The sequence below is a fragment of the Capronia epimyces genome (genome assembly GCF_000585565.1).
Source record: "Capronia epimyces CBS 606.96 chromosome Unknown aczIQ-supercont1.10, whole genome shotgun sequence".
NCBI classification, from domain to species: domain Eukaryota; kingdom Fungi; phylum Ascomycota; class Eurotiomycetes; order Chaetothyriales; family Herpotrichiellaceae; genus Capronia; species Capronia epimyces.
Window position 1 is genome coordinate 1,119,038 of NW_006912913.1, and position 17,548 is coordinate 1,136,585.

Consider the following 17,548-nt stretch of genomic DNA (forward strand, 5'->3'; position numbering starts at 1 on the left):
GGACTGAGCTCATGGCTCGTAACTTAGCGCGTTATCTCGTTAAGGGCGGAATGTGATGCCGCTCTAACCTCACATGTTTGGCCATAGTGTTTCTTATCAGGGCGGCATCACCCTCATTCCCGATCGGGCGCCAGCCGCGAGCAGATTTCCCATCCCTTGGCATCGACCATGCCGGCTTTTTTTTGATTTGGGGGGCATCGTTGGCGAAGCAATTTGAACAGAACACCATCTACCGTATCTCGCCACAACACTGCTCCATTCTCCTCTCAGTCTCGTGCAAACAAGTAAACTAGGACCAAGGACCAATTCACACCGTCAATATGGGTTTCACCGACTTTATCTCCGACAGTGGCCTCACTCGTAGGTGTTTTGACTGCAGCCTCTGGAACCGCATGGAACTGACCGATTACAGTGCTGAACAACTGGCTGAGGACTCGTTCATACATCGCTGGGTATGTAATCCTCATGAGTTTTCTTGTTGCTTCTCTATTTGCATGATGAAATTAAATTGGTCCGTGTTGATGAGGCGGCTTAAGACACCGCAAAATGACTACTTCCAACCGCAAGCATTTGCACTTCTGATTTTCGTTGAGCGAATATCGTCGACTCTATACACTTTTCTTCTGAGACCGATCGCTGACAGGTAGCCGACAGCTTCCAACCATCTCAAGCCGATGTTGTTTCTTTCAAGGCTCTGGACAAAGCCCCCGCCGTTGAGAAGTACCCCAATGCCTATCGCTGGTACAACCACATCAAGTCCTACGAGGCCGACTTTTCCACCCTTCCCGGTGATCCATCCAAGCCGTTCACTACCTATGGCCCAGAGGCAGTTGCCGTGACACAAAACCCCAAGGATGCTCCCGAGGCCGAAGACGAAGACGATGTCGACCTGTTCGGCTCCGAATCGGAGGAGGAAGACCCCGAGGTTGTCGCAGAGCGTGAGAAGAGATTGGCCGAGTACAAGAAGAAGAAGGAAGGCAAGGCCAAGCCTGCTGCCAAATCCATCGTCACACTAGATGTCAAGCCGTGGGATGACGAGACTGATATGGCCGAGTTGACGAAGAACGTTTTGGCGATCGAGTTGGATGGTCTCGTCTGGGGTGCTCACCAACTGGTGCCTGTTGGCTTCGGCATCAAGAAATTGCAGATCAACTTGGTCGTCGAAGACGAGAAGGTTTCTCTCAGTGACCTGCAGCAACAGATTGAGGAAGACGAGGACCATGTCCAGTCGACCGATGTTGTTGCCATGCAGAAGCTCTGAGCGACGTTTAGAACTGGCCTTGTTCGCTGGAAGGTTGATGGCTAGGGCTCATGGTTACACAGAACCTGGAAGGCGACGAGTCAAGGGTGCAGCCTCGTGGAGGTGGCCAAAGCCTGCACAGTTCTTTGACAAAAGCCTTGACTCTAGAAGAATGCATAGCCTGCTCTACGGATAGTTCATGATAGATGAAGATGAATGACACTTTGCACTGTCAGCTTGTGCTGTGACTTCGATCATTCCACCCGCCCAGTTGACACAACATTGGTGCCTTGTTATCAGATCTGAGACATGGAATCCCTTGCTGCATCATGATTAGTTGGTTTCGCCTAGATCCGGACAGCCACCAAGGACGGCCTTGATAGCTTTAATAATAGATAGGACTATTAGCCACCCCTCTCCGCCTCTTCACCCATCACTCGCAGCTTCCCATCTCCAAAACTGTACGGATACTGAGGACGAAACCTGTCTAGAGATCAGAGATCGCTCTTGCAGGTTGGCCTCGAAGACCGCGGCTGCAGCAGTTCAGAACGCCAGCGTCGTACGGAGTACATAAATATATATACATATACGAGCAGCACCCATTGGCTTATATCCGGCCCCCAAATTCACACAGCACATAAGATACACCCAGGGATTCGAAGCAACCCCCTGCAGTCTCAAAGTAAGACGATTTCTCAGCCAGGAGGACATCGTCGTCATATCAGTGTTCTGCTATTAATCTGACCAAAAGAGCACCGCCTGCCTCGACAGTATCCTGGCCACTGACCACCATCTCCATCTACTCTCTGAAAAGAGCCACACACCCTTTTTACGCACGCAACGACCACGTATCCCTCTCGGACACAACCTGTCCCTCTGTTTCCGACAATGCCATCAAAGCTCAAGATCGACCCTCCGCTCCTCAACTCGGCTTGTCCCTGGTCCACGTCTCTCGAAGACATCAAAGAGCTCTACGACAGTCCATACACTGGCGCCGTGACCATCCGCACCAGCCTGCTCGAGGGCTTCACTCACGATGACTCGGTGCATCAGTATATCTTCTTCACGCCGGGCAAGACGATCCCTGCGAACGCTCCCAAAGGCGAAGAGTCAAACCCCAAAGGCAGCAAGTCCACAACAGAACAAACACCATCTTCCGCCACCTCGTCCTCTTCGGCGGAGCCGGTGTCGACACTAAACACACTTGGATACTCCCATCTCACGCTGTCCGAGTACTTGGGCATTATCAACGAGATCGTCGGCCAGCGGCACCTGGGCACGGATACGCCAACCAAGAAGCCGTTTATTCTCAGCGTGACCGGCACGCCAGATGAGATATCCATGGCCTACGCCCTGATCGCCAATGCTGCCGAAATGGACGAAGACCTGCGTCTAGCTATGGAAGTCAATCTGTCGTGTCCCAACATCGCGCACGCCTCCCCTCCAGCCTATGACCCAGCCCAGCTGGCCGAGTATCTCGAGGCCATCAGCGACTCGAAATCGACCTATCGCGGGCGCATGGCCACCCCAGAGAGCGTCCCGAAGGTAGGAATCAAGTTGTCTCCCTACACCCACGCCGCACAGTTCGACATGGTCGTTGCAGCCTTGAGAGCCGCCAAGTCGAATGAACCCGGAGAAAGTTGTGTCGTCGACTTCCTCACCTGCACCAACACACTCGGCTCGTCGCTGCTGCTCAACGACGCGCTCGAACCCGTGCTGCACAGTGAATCGGGAACAGGACTCGGCGGTCTGGCCGGCGCAGCGCTCCATCCTCTGGCCTTGGGCAATGTTGCCACTTTCCGCCGCCTGCTGGATCAAACCCCTGAGACGAAGGACATCGCCATCATCGGGGTCGGCGGCGTCGAGGACAAGGCTGGGTTCGATAGAATGCGCAAAGTCGGGGCCAACGCGGTCGCTTGTGCGAGTGCCCTGGGTCGCTACGGCGTCAGAGTGTTTGAGAGCATCACCAAGGGTGAATGAGGCAGCGAAGTCTTGCATGGATTTGGATTGGAGCTGGGGCAAAAATCGGCTGCTAAGACAGCTTTTATGTCTATCGGTGGACCACCAAACAGGGAGAGGCATCGTCTTCGTCTCTTGGGGCACCCGTACATGCTAGGACCTATATATCCCTTCAAACCATTCCGGATACTGAGTACATCGCTACGAGCCATGGACCGTCAAAGACATAGTATGAGAATCATTGGAATAGAACTTTTCTGCATACAACGCTAAAAAAGGAAATCTTGATTACGGCTCTCGCTCGCTCGCTCGTTCGTGCCTGCTCTCCTTGATTCAACACTCAAACGCATAATGCTTTCCTCTCCATACAGTTTGAGTACACTGACACTGTATGCACTGCTGTCTCCTTCCACCGTAGCAGCACTCACTACTCACCCCTCCAGTCAGTCGATCACTCGGCTCTAGGTATGCATGCCACTCCAACTGAAATCAATGCAAGACGTCCTTCCCTAAGATCTGCTTCTCTGTGGATACACTGAGGAATCGTGGTGGGCCAACCCGCTCAAAAAGTGTCCCCCGGAGAGCCGACTTGGCCGTGCATCATTCTATCGTTGGTCCAAGCTGCCACATCCCCAATTTGCATTGATCACAACGCATACGGGTTCATGGATCTGATGGTCAAGCATCTGGAACATGGGTCAGTAAGCACTTCAGGTCGATCCTAGGGCATGGAACTTACGGAGGACTCTTGGTTAGGTCCGTCTTCAAGATGACTGGCACTCGGGTCATTTCGGTAACATCCTGAATGTACTCGCCGCCTTCTTCTCGAAGTTTGAAGTAGCTGAGATACTTCTCCTTGTCCGACAGGTGGTTTTCTGGAATGTCACCTCCCGACTTGGCAATTCTGGAGTCGGATTGGGTTCGTGTCGGTCCTTGGGACGACGATCCGTTGCGGCTTGGAGATGGCGGAAGACTCTGAGTAGAGCGGTCAACAGGAGAGTTGAGCGAGACTCCGGCCGTCATCTCAGTAATCTCAGAGGTAGTGTCCTCGTCGTCAAACAAAGCATCGACGTCGTCAGTCGATATGGTGTTGCTGTCGGTTTGCTTTCGCTGTGCTTCGAATCGTTCTTTGGCACGTTCTTTGGCAGTCTGCGAGTCGCGTGCGCCGTTCGGGCCCTTGGTGCTCGCCGAGGCTCGAGGTCGCTCGTCTTCGGGAATATATGCAGACGAGGGCACACCCTTTTCCCAGTAAAGTTCGAGTACTCTTTCGTCCTTGCGGTACTCGGCCTTTTTCAGTGGCAGCTGATCACAATGAACGCGTTTCTCAAACCCATACTCGGGTATCAGGACGTCAAAGGCCGATTCGTAGACACAGATGACAATGCCCTCGCTGACCAAATCGCCGCCAAGCTCCTGACTCTCCTTGTCCATAAGTCTGCAAGACTCAATATGAACGGACTGTTCTTGGGCGGAATGGGCGGAATCCTTCTTGTTGTTGCATTGTTCCGTAGTCTTGGCCAGGCTCTCCAGATCTTCCGTAAATTCACCATTCGTCAGGGCCGCCTCCAGTTGACGATGCACGACAATGTCAGCATAACGACGACTAGGGTTGGTAAAGTGTGTGTAGATCGGTAGATTCAAGGCATAATGCTGACGCTGTTCCTCCGACAGCTGGTTGCCGATGTAGTATTTTGCACGTTGCAAGGTCTTGACCAAAAGAGTCTCCATACCCTTGCGCAGATCTGCATCTTCCACCTTGAACAGGCTATTCTGCAAAGTGCCACTGCTGGTGGCGTCGATCTCGTAGCCGGCTCGAGTCATCCGATCGGCAAACGTCAGCAGACGTCTCGGATTCGGCGGCGCTTGTCGTCTGAGAAGAGCCTTGTCGGGGATGGCGGCGAAAATCTTCTGAGCCACGAAGAAATTCGCCTTGCAGCAGATCTCTTCCACAATTTCGTGTGCGGCAGAGGTATTGAAAATGTTCTGCTCAACTGGTACATTCTCGTCGTCAAGTTGATACAACAACCGAAGCGGAGAAATGTTGGCGGAGCGATGACCAAATCGAGCTTCTCGGAACTTGTTGGCGACGGTATGAAGAGTCTTGATATCCTCAACCGTAGCGCCATGCAAGTCGATATTGCCATCTCCCTTAATGACGGCGTCAACGTCACGGTATGCCAGCTTGCCAGAACTCTGAATGATGGATTTCCCAATCCAGGGTTCGCCTTCGATCTTTCCAGTCTCAGTGTGGACGTTGAAAATCACACTGACTGTGAGACGCCCCTCTCCGGGTAGAAGTGAGCATACTCCAGAAGATAGTCTGGGCGGGAGCATGTTGACTGCACGGTTCACAAGGTAGACCCCGGTCCCTCGTTTCTTCGCCTCCCGGTCGACCAAGGAGTTCGCCTTCACAAAGTGCGCAATATCTGTAACGTGGATACCAAGTTCTACCAAGTCGTCACCGAGTGGCTTGATATGGAGGGCATCGTCGAGTTCACTAGTGCCATTGGGATCGATGGTGAAACTGCGCTCGTTGCGGAGATCACGGCGACCGGCCAAAGCCTGCTCGCCCTCCGATTGCAAAGACCAGTCGTCCCATCCCACACTCTTCAAAACAGCATCCGAAAATTCATCGGATCCAAAGTTGTTGTCGCGAAGTAAAGCGTCGGTCTCGACGCGAAGGTCTCCCATCTCCCCAAGCTGCTCGACGAGTGTACCGAACGGGTGTAGAGAAGTAATGGGCCAGCGCTTAATACATGCAACGAAGATTCGGTTGGCGTAGTCCATATGCTTCTCGACAAAATCTCGTGGGGCTTGCTCGGTAGGGATGGCAATCAATGGCACACGCTTGTCAGTCGGCTTGAACCAGACAATCTTTGGTTTGTCTTGGTGACGAGATTCAGATCGACCATGACCGCCATCACGAGCGTGTCTTTCTGCCTCCTGCTTGTCTTTGGTAGCTTGGCTGCTTGGACGCAAGAGCCCGAGTGTGCCGGAGAACATCTGGCCGGCAATACGTTCGATAACAGCAACAACGTGGCCAGCATAGAGCGGCTTCTGCTCATCACTGATCTCCTCCTCTTCCATGAGAAGCAAGCTTTGGCCTTCAACTTCCACATCGTCATTCTTCTTTTGTGTTGGTCGTTGACGTAGACTGCCTCGTCGTCGGATGCTACCGTCCGGCGCAATGGACTGTGCATCGCTGGATGACGCAGTATCATTTTTGCCGTTCTGAGTGTTTGCGGATGAACGGGTATCAGTAATATCTTTCCGCTTTTTCTTTTCTTCCTTTTCACGTTTCTGCCCCCAGACCTCGTCGACATCGAGGAGCTCGATGGCAACCAAGTCACCCTCGAGCGCTCGGTTACGATCCTTACTTCCGCAGATGAAAATATCTGCATCAAGATCGCTAGTGGTGACGTATGCATCGGAGCGATTCTTCTTGTTGACTCTGAGAATCCCCGCAACAAGCTGCCCATCGTTCAGTAGTGCAGGTAAAGTTGCTTGAGGGAGGTAGGGTGTGAACAATGTCTTTCTCTGTTGTTGCTGCTGCTGCAGCCCTAAGGGTGGGGCATGCTGGCTTGCTTGCAAACCACCGAGCTGTGAACCTTGCATAGCCTGGAGCTGAGCAATTTGCAAAGCGTTTAGTTGTTGACCAGCAAACATCTGCGGTGGCATCATCATTTGCCCTTGGGGCATTTGAACCAACTGCGGCTGGCCAGGATACTGGAACCCGCTCATTGAACCGATAGACTGATTCATTGAACCGCGAACTCGGTGGCCCGGTTGGAATCCCCCAGCACTTAAGCCTTGCGGCTGGGTGAACTGGCCCATTTGCTGTTGCTGCTGTTCATTATTCTGCTGATTGTTCTGTTGACGCCAGTTGCCGTCAAAGTTTCGTGAACCTTGTCTTGTGTGGCTACTCTGGCTTCCACGACGCTGGAGGTCGGACTGATTGCCTTGACCTGAGCCACCTTCTGTGGTACCCATCGGAGGTGGAAATTGGAAACCAGCACCAGCACCACCGCGGCCGGCCGCACCACCGCCTCGAGCACCTCCTGTAGCCATACTTTGACTCCGGCTATGACCCATAACTCTGGCATTCCCAGCGCGTTGTAAACCCAGCCCTTGTGGACCGGCCGGCGTTGCCGGTTTGTCATCGGATGGAGTGGCTATGACGGGACTCTCAACCGTGCCGCCAGCCCCAGGAATGGGAAACTGGAAGCCTGCTGATGTTCGCTTCTTTTCGGCAAGTTCTGCAGCTTTCTTTGCTTCAGGAAGTGCAAGTGAATGACGTCGAGCATGGCCACCTTGTGTAGGACCTCCTCTTCCACGACCGCCACTATTCTCACGGTTCTGGCCCATAGCTTGCTGATTGAAGTCGCCATAAGCTTGTCCCGCAGATGGAGCAGGTGGTGGCCCCATGGCCATGCCCGGAAGAGCGGATTGGTTTCGGCGATGAGCAGCAGGCGGCGCAGGCGGATTGGGGGGGATTCCCATCTGTGGCTGATGTTGAGGAAATTGAAAATTGGTGTTGTTTGGAGACATTCCGGCCAAGGCAGATTGACCTTGGATGGGCGAATAACCTGGCATGCCTTGCAAAGGCTGCTGGATCATGCCCATATTCACATACTGCTGATGTGTGGCAGCAATCTGTTGTTGCTGCTGCTGAAGCAATTCAATCTGTTGTTGAAGCGCAAGTTGTTCCATCATAAGTGGTGTCAACTCTGATGGACTGCGGCGATGGGCGATATGAAGTCTGCGGCCTGCAGGGCCAGGCACACCTGTTGAACCTGAATGTGCCATCTTCAAGTATCTTCAGTAATAGATACTTTACGTCCTAATTCTTCGGCGACGAGTGGTATTTTTCAATGTCAGGCTTGTGTCCGAGGTGGAGAGGCCGGCGAGGTGTCAAGTGTGACAGTGCAGGGTCGCGGGGATTTGAGGCAGGCGGGAGCCTGATGGCTGTCCGTCGCAACGGTGAACTGAGGCAGGAGGTAGCCTGATGGCTGTCGGTCACAATGGTGAGGTAACAGTGGAGGGCGACTGCAGAGTGAAAAATTGATGAACAGACAAGCAGGCTCGACGCCTGGGCGAGGGAAGGACAGGAAACGGAATTGACGGAGGACGGGACCGTGATTGGAGACAGGCGGGAGCACAAGAGAGTGACTCTGGCTATTTGAAGGACTGTTTGTGACAAATGGAGAGGGGGAGAGAATGGATGGTAGAATGTGGGCAGAGAGGACGGCGAAGAAGATCAAGAGATGGTGATGGTGAAGTGAAGGAACCACGAAGGGGAACGTTAAGTGTCTTGTCGATGTGTGTTGGAGAGAATGGGCTGAAGTAGTACGTTGACTACAGTAAGGTGATGGAGACGGGGGTGGAGGTGTGGTTAGTGCCCGTGCCTGTGCCTACGCCGCCAATATTATTAGGTACCTAAAGGTAGTCTTCACTGGTGGCATCTCCAGGCGCCAGGCGTAGTTACTGTCGGATGGGGGCGACACGTTTAGGGGAGGTCTACTCCGTATTTAGGGGAGATTCTCTAGACACGCTACAGGATATTCTATATTCTATATACTAGGTAGGTACTCATTGTAAGTGTCCGGTACGCCAAACAATGCTCCATCTCATGAGAGACGGGAGTCATTTGTGTAAGGTGCCCCCAGAAGGTCTCTGTGACACTCCATGAGTCTGACTAGTAGCGTACCATGGTAGGTACCTACCTTACAGTAGGTAGTCTCCTAGGCACTACTAGGGATTTAATATTAGTACCATTCACCTACCATTTCATCGTCGAAACCAACGCCAAGCCCCAGGTGCGGGCAGCTGTCAGGCGCAGGCAAAAGACATGTACGGAGTACGCAGCTGTGCCACTTCTCTTTGATGGAGCCGCTCATCCTAGTACTACTGTACATACAATACACTCCCCTTCTAGCACAGGCCAGCAACCGGAACCTCGTCGCGACACGCCTCGGTCCTCGACTTTGAGTCTAATAAACTCCAACTTCACCCTGCTTGTTGGCCCTCCCGTCGCCTCCTCATCAACCCGTTCGCCCGCTCCGACACGATCCCTTGTGGCACCTCTTGTAAGGACTGGTTCTCGGTTTCGGCTGACGAGGCCACCTATTCCTGTTGTTCCTGACCTGACCTGGCGCTAATTACCAAAGCCTCCTGTGCCAAAACAATGTGTTAGCCGAGCTAGCTGGACTTTGTCGCCATCTAATAGGGGCGTCTTCAACACGCCGTTTGGTATACACTGTTTTGTGTCGGAGGCTCTCTCACATAGCTCAGGCGAGTCTAGCTCATTTCTTCCGCAGCCAGCACTCCCGGAACTCCCAATTGCACCAAGTCGACTTGCGATACTTTTAAACATATGCCGCTGCTTGAAGATAAACACAGCAATCTCGGGCCCAATTCACCTCGTCACCTGGGCCTCAAAACCCTCGACAGTCTCTAAATAAGGGTGTCTAGGGCAGCTCTTTCGAGACCGACGTTTGATCCGCCTTGAGAGCATTCCCAAGACTCACTCAAACCTGATCAAGTAGCTCTTTTCAGTCACGTGATACTGGAAATGGCTGAAGCCAAACTTCAGTCATCGCCATTGGGAGCCAGGAACAGCCCTCGGATACGCAGAAATGACGACAGTCCATCCAGACAGCTGCAATTCGAGTTGGAACGTGCTTTTAGCCAGATCCACCTACACGAAACCGAACGCCAAAAGCTTCATGTCTATCAGCGGAGACAACAGCAAGAGGAACTCGACGCCAGAGAGCTCGCTCAGGCAGAGGCGCACAGGGCAGAGCTGAATGTTGCCAACGCACAACATGAGGTCGTCCGACGACAAGCCGAAGCTGTACTTCAGGCATATATCAAGCAGGAAGAGGAAGAAAGGCGACGCCGCGAGGAGGAACAGAGAAGACGAGAGGAGGAAGAAAGACGGAAGCTGGAAGAGGACCTAGCACGAAGACGAGCCGAGGAGGAGCGTAAAGCCCGAGAAGAGAAAGACCGGCGTGAACGAGAAGCGCGAGCAAAAGCGGAAGCCGAGAGATTGGCGATTTACGAAAAGCAAAAGGCTGAAGCAGAAGAGAAGCGGCGTAGAGAAAAGGAAGAAGTTGAAAGTCGACAGCGTGAAGAACAGGAAAATGCAGAGCGAGAAGCTGCTTTGAGAAAGGAAGAAGCCGAGAAGCAGGCCGCCGCAGCCAAAGTACCAGCTCCTGGGCCCTCAGCACGCCAGCTCCCCCAAAGCTCAGGCCGGCCCTCGAGTTCGGCCCAGGAATTGGAGAGCCTGCACCGGAGTTATTTGACCATCCATAAGAAGCTCAAAGATTTCCGAAGAGAGTTCTGGGAGAGGGTCAAGAAGGATCCATCCTTGAAACCTCATGTAGGAGACATGCGACGAGCCATGCGGACAAGCGTCGGGCAGCTCACGGACGACAAAGTTGGCAACAAGAAGGCGGTAAGTACCAATGCATAGTATTCTATGCAGGGCGTCGGGCACTAACTTGTGCTGCAGCATGACCGAGTGAAGATAACATTACTGAGAGCTCTGAATGAACTTCCCTCGCCCCCCGTCTCGGTCAACGACTACCTTCCTCCACACCTCTCGCTTCTTGATGGAGGTAGAACGACCGTGCCATCACTGGTATTGTACCTCCTGTCCTTCTTCAGCAAGGCTATCATCAACACCTTTGTGGGTGAATGCGCAGTGAACCCTAAAGCTGCCGAACCTGTCGGCACTCTCGTGGCGCAAATCTTCTCAATGACCGAGTTGCAGTTTGCCAAGAATGTCGCGTCAGAGAGTTCAGACCCTCAGTTCAGTACGTCCACATCGACGCAGAAGCCGACGACTGTCTCGCTTATCTCGGTCCTGATGTGCAAGTTCCACGCAACTGCGCCGGCTCTCTTCGGTATCCATGGCTCCGAATCCACGTCGGCGGGAAGATTGCGACTCGGATGGCGGTTGGAGAAACTGTCAGACGAAAAGAAAGCCTTCGTGACGGAGAACAAACACTATGACCGCCTGACTGGGCTGGGGGTCGGCTACGCCTCCATCGCTCTACGCAACTTCTCAAAGGCTAAAGTCCAAAATCCCTGGCCACCGGTCCATTACTGGTCGAGTCTGGCACATATCGTCAACACACCTGCTTCAGAAGTCCAGACTAGTCATCTGATCCTCCTGAAGTCGATGCTGGAGAACAACGCGGTCGACCGATTTGTCCTTTTCTTTGGAGCTGCCGGCATAGCAGCATTACGCCAAGCAGCCCTTGACTTTCCACGTTCGTTACCTCGAGAATTGCAGGAAAAGCCTGTGAGTAAAGCATTGGGTTTGATGGTTGAATCGTGGAAGACCGAGAAGCATTTCTCGCTGGAATAGGCTAGGCACCCTCGAGGAACGTAGGGGGAAAGGGCGGTTCCATTCATGGGGAGAAGAGAAAAAGAGCCTAGCCACAAGCCTCACATACAGCTACCAGGATAAGACATAAGACCTTGGGAATGCTGCATTTCTACGGATCGGCATCAAGCCTATACCAACAGGACGAAATGATGGAAATGGCCGGGTGCGAGGGTGTGTGTGTGTAGGTAGAAAGACGCAGTAAATACGAATCCAATACGGCGAGCCTGGTCATCCCATCCCGTGCTTAAGGAGATGCGTACTCCAATCCAACTCTTCCCATTAACATAACGGTCCGAGGAGCACAATGACAGTGTGGAGTAGTAGCACGGAGTACGGAGTAGAATAAAGGTACATAGTATGGACTCGGATTCAGGCCCGCAGCTCTAATCAGTCCAACTGTATCCGTAGGCCAGGCGCGGAAGAGTGGATCAGGACCGATCAGCCAGTCGCCGGTCTCTGTTCCGGGCGAGGCTGCGGCGAGGCCTGTTGCGCGTCCTCGACGACGAGAGAATGGCTCATCGAGCAGGCCTGGGCTTATACATACCTCACACCTTATACCTCGCACCTAGTTCCCCGGACCAGACCTTGGATCATCCTCACGCACTAGGTCAAGGCCGGAGCCGGAAAGCGGATCTACTCTGTGTGTCTCTCCATCCCGTCGGATAGGGGGTTGCGCTAGGTCAATTCCGACCGGGACCGGGCCCGGCTTCAAGCATGGTGAGTGGGAGTCGTACCGGCACTGGCACTGGCACTGGCACTGTATCAATGTGGTGTGGTGTGGTGTGCTCTGCTCTGCTCTGTACTGTAACGAGTCCCAATCCCAACGAGAGCAATAGTAAGTGAGAGTTAAGTACAATGAATACATCAAGTCAAGTGAAGTCAACCCAACTCAAGAGCAGGAGCAGGAGCAGGAGCAGGAGTAGAAGCAGGAGTAGGAGGTCTAGTTCATATACACCAGGCCAAATATATCCTCTCTTATACTCTGGTCTGGTCGGGTCTATTCTATTCTATTCTATCCATCCATCTATCTATATATCTTTCTGTGCGCCATCAATGCTGACATGCTCGTACATCTCATGTCATGTCGTGTGGAAATCAGTGTTTTGTTTTGTCCACTGTATAGTATAATGCCTGATTTGAGTAGATCAGATGGAAGCCAACACCTGCCCCTTCCCCTGCGCCTGCGCCTTTGTCGCAGCCAAGAAGCGCTCACTGAAGGGATAATCCGTGTAGCCTTTCGGACTGAACGGGGTGTAGAAGGTAGAGCGATCATAGGGATTCAAGTCGATGTGCTCGTGGATGCGGAACGGCAAGTCCGGGGTGCTGATGAAATACCGGCCGAAGGCGACCAAGACGTTGGCGTCCTTGTATCTCTGAACAGCCTGCTCGGCCGTTTCGGGAGTGAAGCCACCGGCGAGGATGATGGGGTTCGGGGTCCCCCAGCGCTCGACAAAGACGTCGTTGCGGCTGGCCAGGGTGCGGTAGACGTGGTCGCTGGGGTCGACTTCGGCGGCACTGACGCGGCTCTCGACGAGGTGCAGATAGGCCAGGTCGAGCTTTTTCAGTTCGGAGATGATGTGTAGAAACTGCGGGACGATGACATCGGCACTCTCAGATCCGCCGTCGGTCTCGGTCCACGGCGACAGGCGCACCGCGACTTTCTTGCTGTCGCCGACCGCGGCGATGACGGCCTGGGTGACCTGCACGCCGAAGCGCGACCGCCTCTCCACGCTGCCGCCGTACTCGTCGGTGCGCGTGTTGAGGCTCGCGTGCAGGAACTGGTCGATCAGGTAGCCGTTGGCGCCGTGCAGCTCGACCCCGTCGAAACCCGCCTCGACCGCGTTGCGCGCCGCCGTGGCGTAGTCGCCGATGAGGTCTTGGATCTCGTCAACGCTCAGGGCCTCGGGCATGTTACGCTGGCCGCCCAGAGTCACCGCCACCGCGCTGGGCCCCTTCACCGCATACGGGCCGCCTTCGGCGCGTGCGAGCACCGATGCCACCGCGCGGCGGCCCAACGCCCAGAGCTGCACGAAGATCGAACTGCCTTGGGCGTGTACCGCGTCCGTCACTTCTTTCCACGCCGCAATCTGTTGCGCGTTCCAGATCCCCGGCGCGTGGTCCAGCCCGGACGCCCGTGGGCTGACGAACGTCGCCTCAGTGATGAGCAGCGTGCCGGGCGTCGAGGCCCGTTGCCTGTAGTATTCCGTCACCAGCGGGAGCGGCACATGCTTGTCGTCCGCCCGGAACCGCGTCAGTGGCGCCAGCACGATGCGGTGGCTGACCTGCACGTTGCCGACTTTGAGCGGGGAGAAGAGTTTGTCCTGATCCTGAGCCATGTCGACGCAGGCAAAGGCGAGAGACAATGTTCTGGCTTGATTGAAATTGAGGCTGGCGTGGGTTTTGCTGTCTGGTTTGTCCTGTTGGGCCCATTTTAATGCCGGCATATAGTATACCTTATATACTACTGGACGGGATGCTGTATCTGTGGCATCTTCGGACCCATGCGCTCGCATCATCAGGCCCTATGGAGTAGCTGTGGCCCAGATGGTGGATGTTGTATATGAAAATATCTCCCAGGCTTACAAATCAGAAACCCGACTCCGTAGGCGGGAATTACAGTAATTACTGTAGCGCCCAGTCTGGTCTCCAAAGGCTCCTTGCTAAAAGCCCCCTAAGCCTAAGGAGCCCTGACATGTTTGACCCTAAGAGGCGAGCCCCGACCTGAAAGAGACAAATAGCTGGCTTGAACGTATATACGTGCCGTTGTCGTTGCCCGTTTACAAACCAGAAGTCATGATCCGTCGCCGAGCGAGTTGATCCTCCTCCAACGACAAAGAGAAGCCGTCACCATACAAGCGTCTGGTTCAGCTACGGGGTGATGCAAAGCACCACGTCGTTGACGGGCAGAAGACTCCCAATAGGCCAGAGAGAAGTGGCAACCTCTGGTCAAATGAATCGACGCAGAGCCTCCAACAGAGGTGAGGCCCTACTCAAGGAGAGAATACCTCCGCACTGGCGAGAGGTTCGCGAAGGTGATCATAGCAACACAACTCTTGTGCCCTGGAATCAGGCTTGATGTTATGATGCCCAAGGGTTGTTGCTCATTCGTTTTTCTCAACAGTCCTAAATCGAACAAATGAATGACATCCCAGTAACAAAGAGGACGCCTAATCATTCATGACGACGGGAGCTGGTCACAACGAGGTATGAGGGCCCCGTCACGGGGGGTCATACCATCACGACCTGTCAAGAGACATGGATTCCACCCAGTAATGTGGCGACTTCGCAATACTCCAGACTCGCGTGTAGATGTGCTAATGGCTCGTCTTTCATTGAAGCTTCAGTGCTAGTCAGCCTATTTTGCAATTGCACAATTAAACAAGAAAGATTATGGTGCCCTGAATCAGCCCAGTACTCGCCAACTCCCCTCTGTAGTCGACTCCGTGGTCTCATTATGCGTCTCCTTTGGAATAACAGAAATGACTCTTTTTAATCGAGATCGTCTGATTCGGAGCTGAGAGAGCAGAAGGTTGGCGATAGCAAGAAACGTGTTGAGGATTGGCGCTACCGGATGCAGCGAGGTCAAGCTTCACCTTGAAATGTCTGTCTTGTCTTTCTTCATGACGACCTTGGTACGTGTGGATCGTGTATTCGCAGAGTCATATGAAGGTCAACGCGTAGGAAACACAACGCCTCAGAAGGCCTAGCCTAGTGACGGTGCTGCAAACCGACAAACAGGGCTGTAGCAAAAAGATGGACCATCCTAGAGCAACATCTGAAGCAATGTGTAGGTGAAGGTGAAGGTGAAGGTGAAGGTGACACGAGATGCAATTAGGATAGTAGGATAGTAGGCACCTGCAGGGTATAGGTGCCTGGAGTCTAAAGCGGCGACACGGTCTGGGTCTGATTGCCTGCGGTTTGCCAAGCCGTCACTCATTATTCTGCACTGCAGTGCACCCGCACCACCCGAGATTCTTCAGTTCATCTGCGCTGCGCTGCGCTCCCCTGCCTTGTCTGCACTGGACCGCAGGCGCCGAAAACTCCCCGCTTTTATCCTTCCTCCCTGTTCTCGCTTTGTCTTTCTCCCCTTGTCGAGTCTCACTCTTCTGTATTCGATCACCAACCCGTCACATTGTCCTCGATCTGTCCCATCGGCCCTGTGTCATCCTGCATCCCGCATCCCGACCTTTGTTGTTCGCTGTCTTCCGCGCCCCCGAGGATGACTCTGACCTGACCTTCCCCGATCCGATACCGAACACAATGCTTCAGACTCAGCATCTTTATTCCCACCAGCAACAATACAGCCAGCATGATCAGTCTGCTTGGCAACACAGCGGTCCGCAGCAAAGCCATCAACCCTTGAGTCATGGGCAACAGCAGGCCCAGGCCGCCGCAGCGGCAGCCGCTGCCGCTCAACAACAGCACTATAACCGTATCGCGATGAATCAGAACCATACTTCCTCGCACGCGCAGAACGCCAATCGCCAGGCATCGGGTGACAACGCGCAAAACTCGATTGTGACCTCCTTGACCACCATGAACGAACAGGGTTCTCCCGGCATGGAACAACAGCTCTCAGAAGAGAACCGCAAGGTGTTACAATGGGTGGCGGAACTGATGGACCCCAACCGGAGAGAGGGCGCTCTCATGGAGCTGAGCAAGAAGAGGGAACAAGTGCCCGAACTTGCTTTGATTCTCTGGCACAGTTTCGGCGTCATGACCAGCTTGCTTCAGGAGATCATCTCCGTCTACCCTCTGCTGAATCCGAGCCAGCTCACTGCAGCCGCTAGTAACCGCGTTTGCAACGCGCTGGCCTTGCTTCAGTGCGTAGCAAGTCACAATGAGACTCGGGGTCTTTTTCTTCACGGTGAGTGGTCTGGCCGAGTGTCTCTACAGTGTACGGTACTAACGCGCAACTAGCTCACATTCCCTTGTTTCTCTACCCTTTCTTGAACACCACGTCCAAGTCGAGGCCGTTCGAGTATCTGCGGCTTACCTCTCTGGGGGTCATAGGTGCTCTGGTGAAGAACGAGCCGTCCTCGAGTGTCTCGATGAACCCGGCCGGAACTCCCGGAGCCCCGGGCAATGCCAGCAACTCTTCTCCCACCATCAACTTCCTCCTCACCACGGAGATCATCCCCCTGTGTCTGCGCATCATGGAGACAGGCAGCGAGCTGTCCAAAACGGTTGCCATATTCATCGTTCAAAAAATCCTACTCGACGATACAGGCCTCGGGTATATATGTGCTACCTACGAGAGGTTTTATGCAGTGGGGACCGTTTTGAGCAACATGGTCATCGGACTGGTTGAAACGCAGACCGTGCGGCTCCTGAAACACGTTGTCCGATGTTTTCTGAGGTACGTTGATCGTCGCGACCGACTGCTCCCAGACCTTTCCACTGATCCCTGGACTAGACTGAGCGATAACAACCGAGCCCGTCAAGCGCTGCGGCAGTGCCTGCCAGAACCTCTCCGAGACGCAACCTTTTCCAACGTTCTCCGAGACGATGCCGCCACCAAGCGATGTCTTGCACAGCTGCTCATCAACTTGAGCGACACAGTCGCCGACTCACAGAACGACCAGTTTGAATGATTTCATGAATGTGAGCCGTGTGCAAGGCTCACATCGATTTGCCGTGCCAAGATAGAGGATGACACATGATACCCTTCATCAGGATGACGAATTTTTTTCCAGCATTGCGACCGGCGATTGATGATACAGGGGGTATAACATGAAGCAGGGGAATTTGGAGTACTTGAAAGACTCTCATTCTTTTTTGTTTTTTGCGACAGGACCTGCAAACTCAGATTAGCATAGACCTTATACCCCTGGAAGCCTGAAAGCCACGGCGGTCTCTCCGTTCCTAACAAGATCCGGTGGTATTCTTGGTGAGGGTGGAGGACCGATCACTGGAGAGGATTGGAATGCAAGAGGAAAAGTCTTTATTCAAAG

The 17,548-nt window shown here is 53.7% G+C and overlaps 6 protein-coding genes across 6 annotated transcripts; 4 read left to right on the forward strand and 2 right to left on the reverse strand.

The window, feature by feature from the left end:
• Positions 1 to 320: 320 nt before the first annotated feature.
• A1O3_09967 (uncharacterized protein) lies at positions 321 to 1,261 on the forward strand (the record flags this gene model as incomplete). The annotated part of the gene is made up of 2 exons (XM_007740058.1): positions 321 to 452; positions 644 to 1,261. 2 exons carry the CDS (start codon positions 321 to 323, stop codon positions 1,259 to 1,261), a joined length of 750 nt encoding a protein of 249 aa, XP_007738248.1.
• Positions 1,262 to 2,128: 867 nt separating this feature from the next.
• A1O3_09968 (uncharacterized protein) lies at positions 2,129 to 3,220 on the forward strand (the record flags this gene model as incomplete). Its single annotated transcript, XM_007740059.1, has 1 exon — positions 2,129 to 3,220. The coding sequence occupies one exon, from the start codon at positions 2,129 to 2,131 to the stop codon at positions 3,218 to 3,220; it is 1,092 nt and encodes a 363-aa protein (XP_007738249.1).
• Positions 3,221 to 3,934: 714 nt separating this feature from the next.
• Positions 3,935 to 8,005, reverse strand: A1O3_09969 (uncharacterized protein; the record flags this gene model as incomplete). The annotated part of the gene is made up of 1 exon (XM_007740060.1): positions 3,935 to 8,005. The coding sequence occupies one exon, from the start codon at positions 8,003 to 8,005 to the stop codon at positions 3,935 to 3,937; it is 4,071 nt and encodes a 1,356-aa protein (XP_007738250.1).
• A 1,765-nt stretch (positions 8,006 to 9,770) lies between these two features.
• A1O3_09970 (uncharacterized protein) lies at positions 9,771 to 11,573 on the forward strand (the record flags this gene model as incomplete). Its single annotated transcript, XM_007740061.1, has 2 exons — positions 9,771 to 10,655; positions 10,713 to 11,573. 2 exons carry the CDS (start codon positions 9,771 to 9,773, stop codon positions 11,571 to 11,573), a joined length of 1,746 nt encoding a protein of 581 aa, XP_007738251.1.
• Positions 11,574 to 12,739: 1,166 nt separating this feature from the next.
• A1O3_09971 (NADPH2 dehydrogenase) lies at positions 12,740 to 13,930 on the reverse strand (the record flags this gene model as incomplete). Its single annotated transcript, XM_007740062.1, has 1 exon — positions 12,740 to 13,930. The coding sequence occupies one exon, from the start codon at positions 13,928 to 13,930 to the stop codon at positions 12,740 to 12,742; it is 1,191 nt and encodes a 396-aa protein (XP_007738252.1).
• Positions 13,931 to 15,854: 1,924 nt separating this feature from the next.
• Positions 15,855 to 17,188, forward strand: A1O3_09972 (uncharacterized protein; the record flags this gene model as incomplete). Its single annotated transcript, XM_007740063.1, has 4 exons — positions 15,855 to 16,461; positions 16,515 to 16,629; positions 16,687 to 16,953; positions 17,011 to 17,188. The coding sequence occupies 4 exons, from the start codon at positions 15,855 to 15,857 to the stop codon at positions 17,186 to 17,188; spliced, it is 1,167 nt and encodes a 388-aa protein (XP_007738253.1).
• Positions 17,189 to 17,548: the final 360 nt, after the last annotated feature.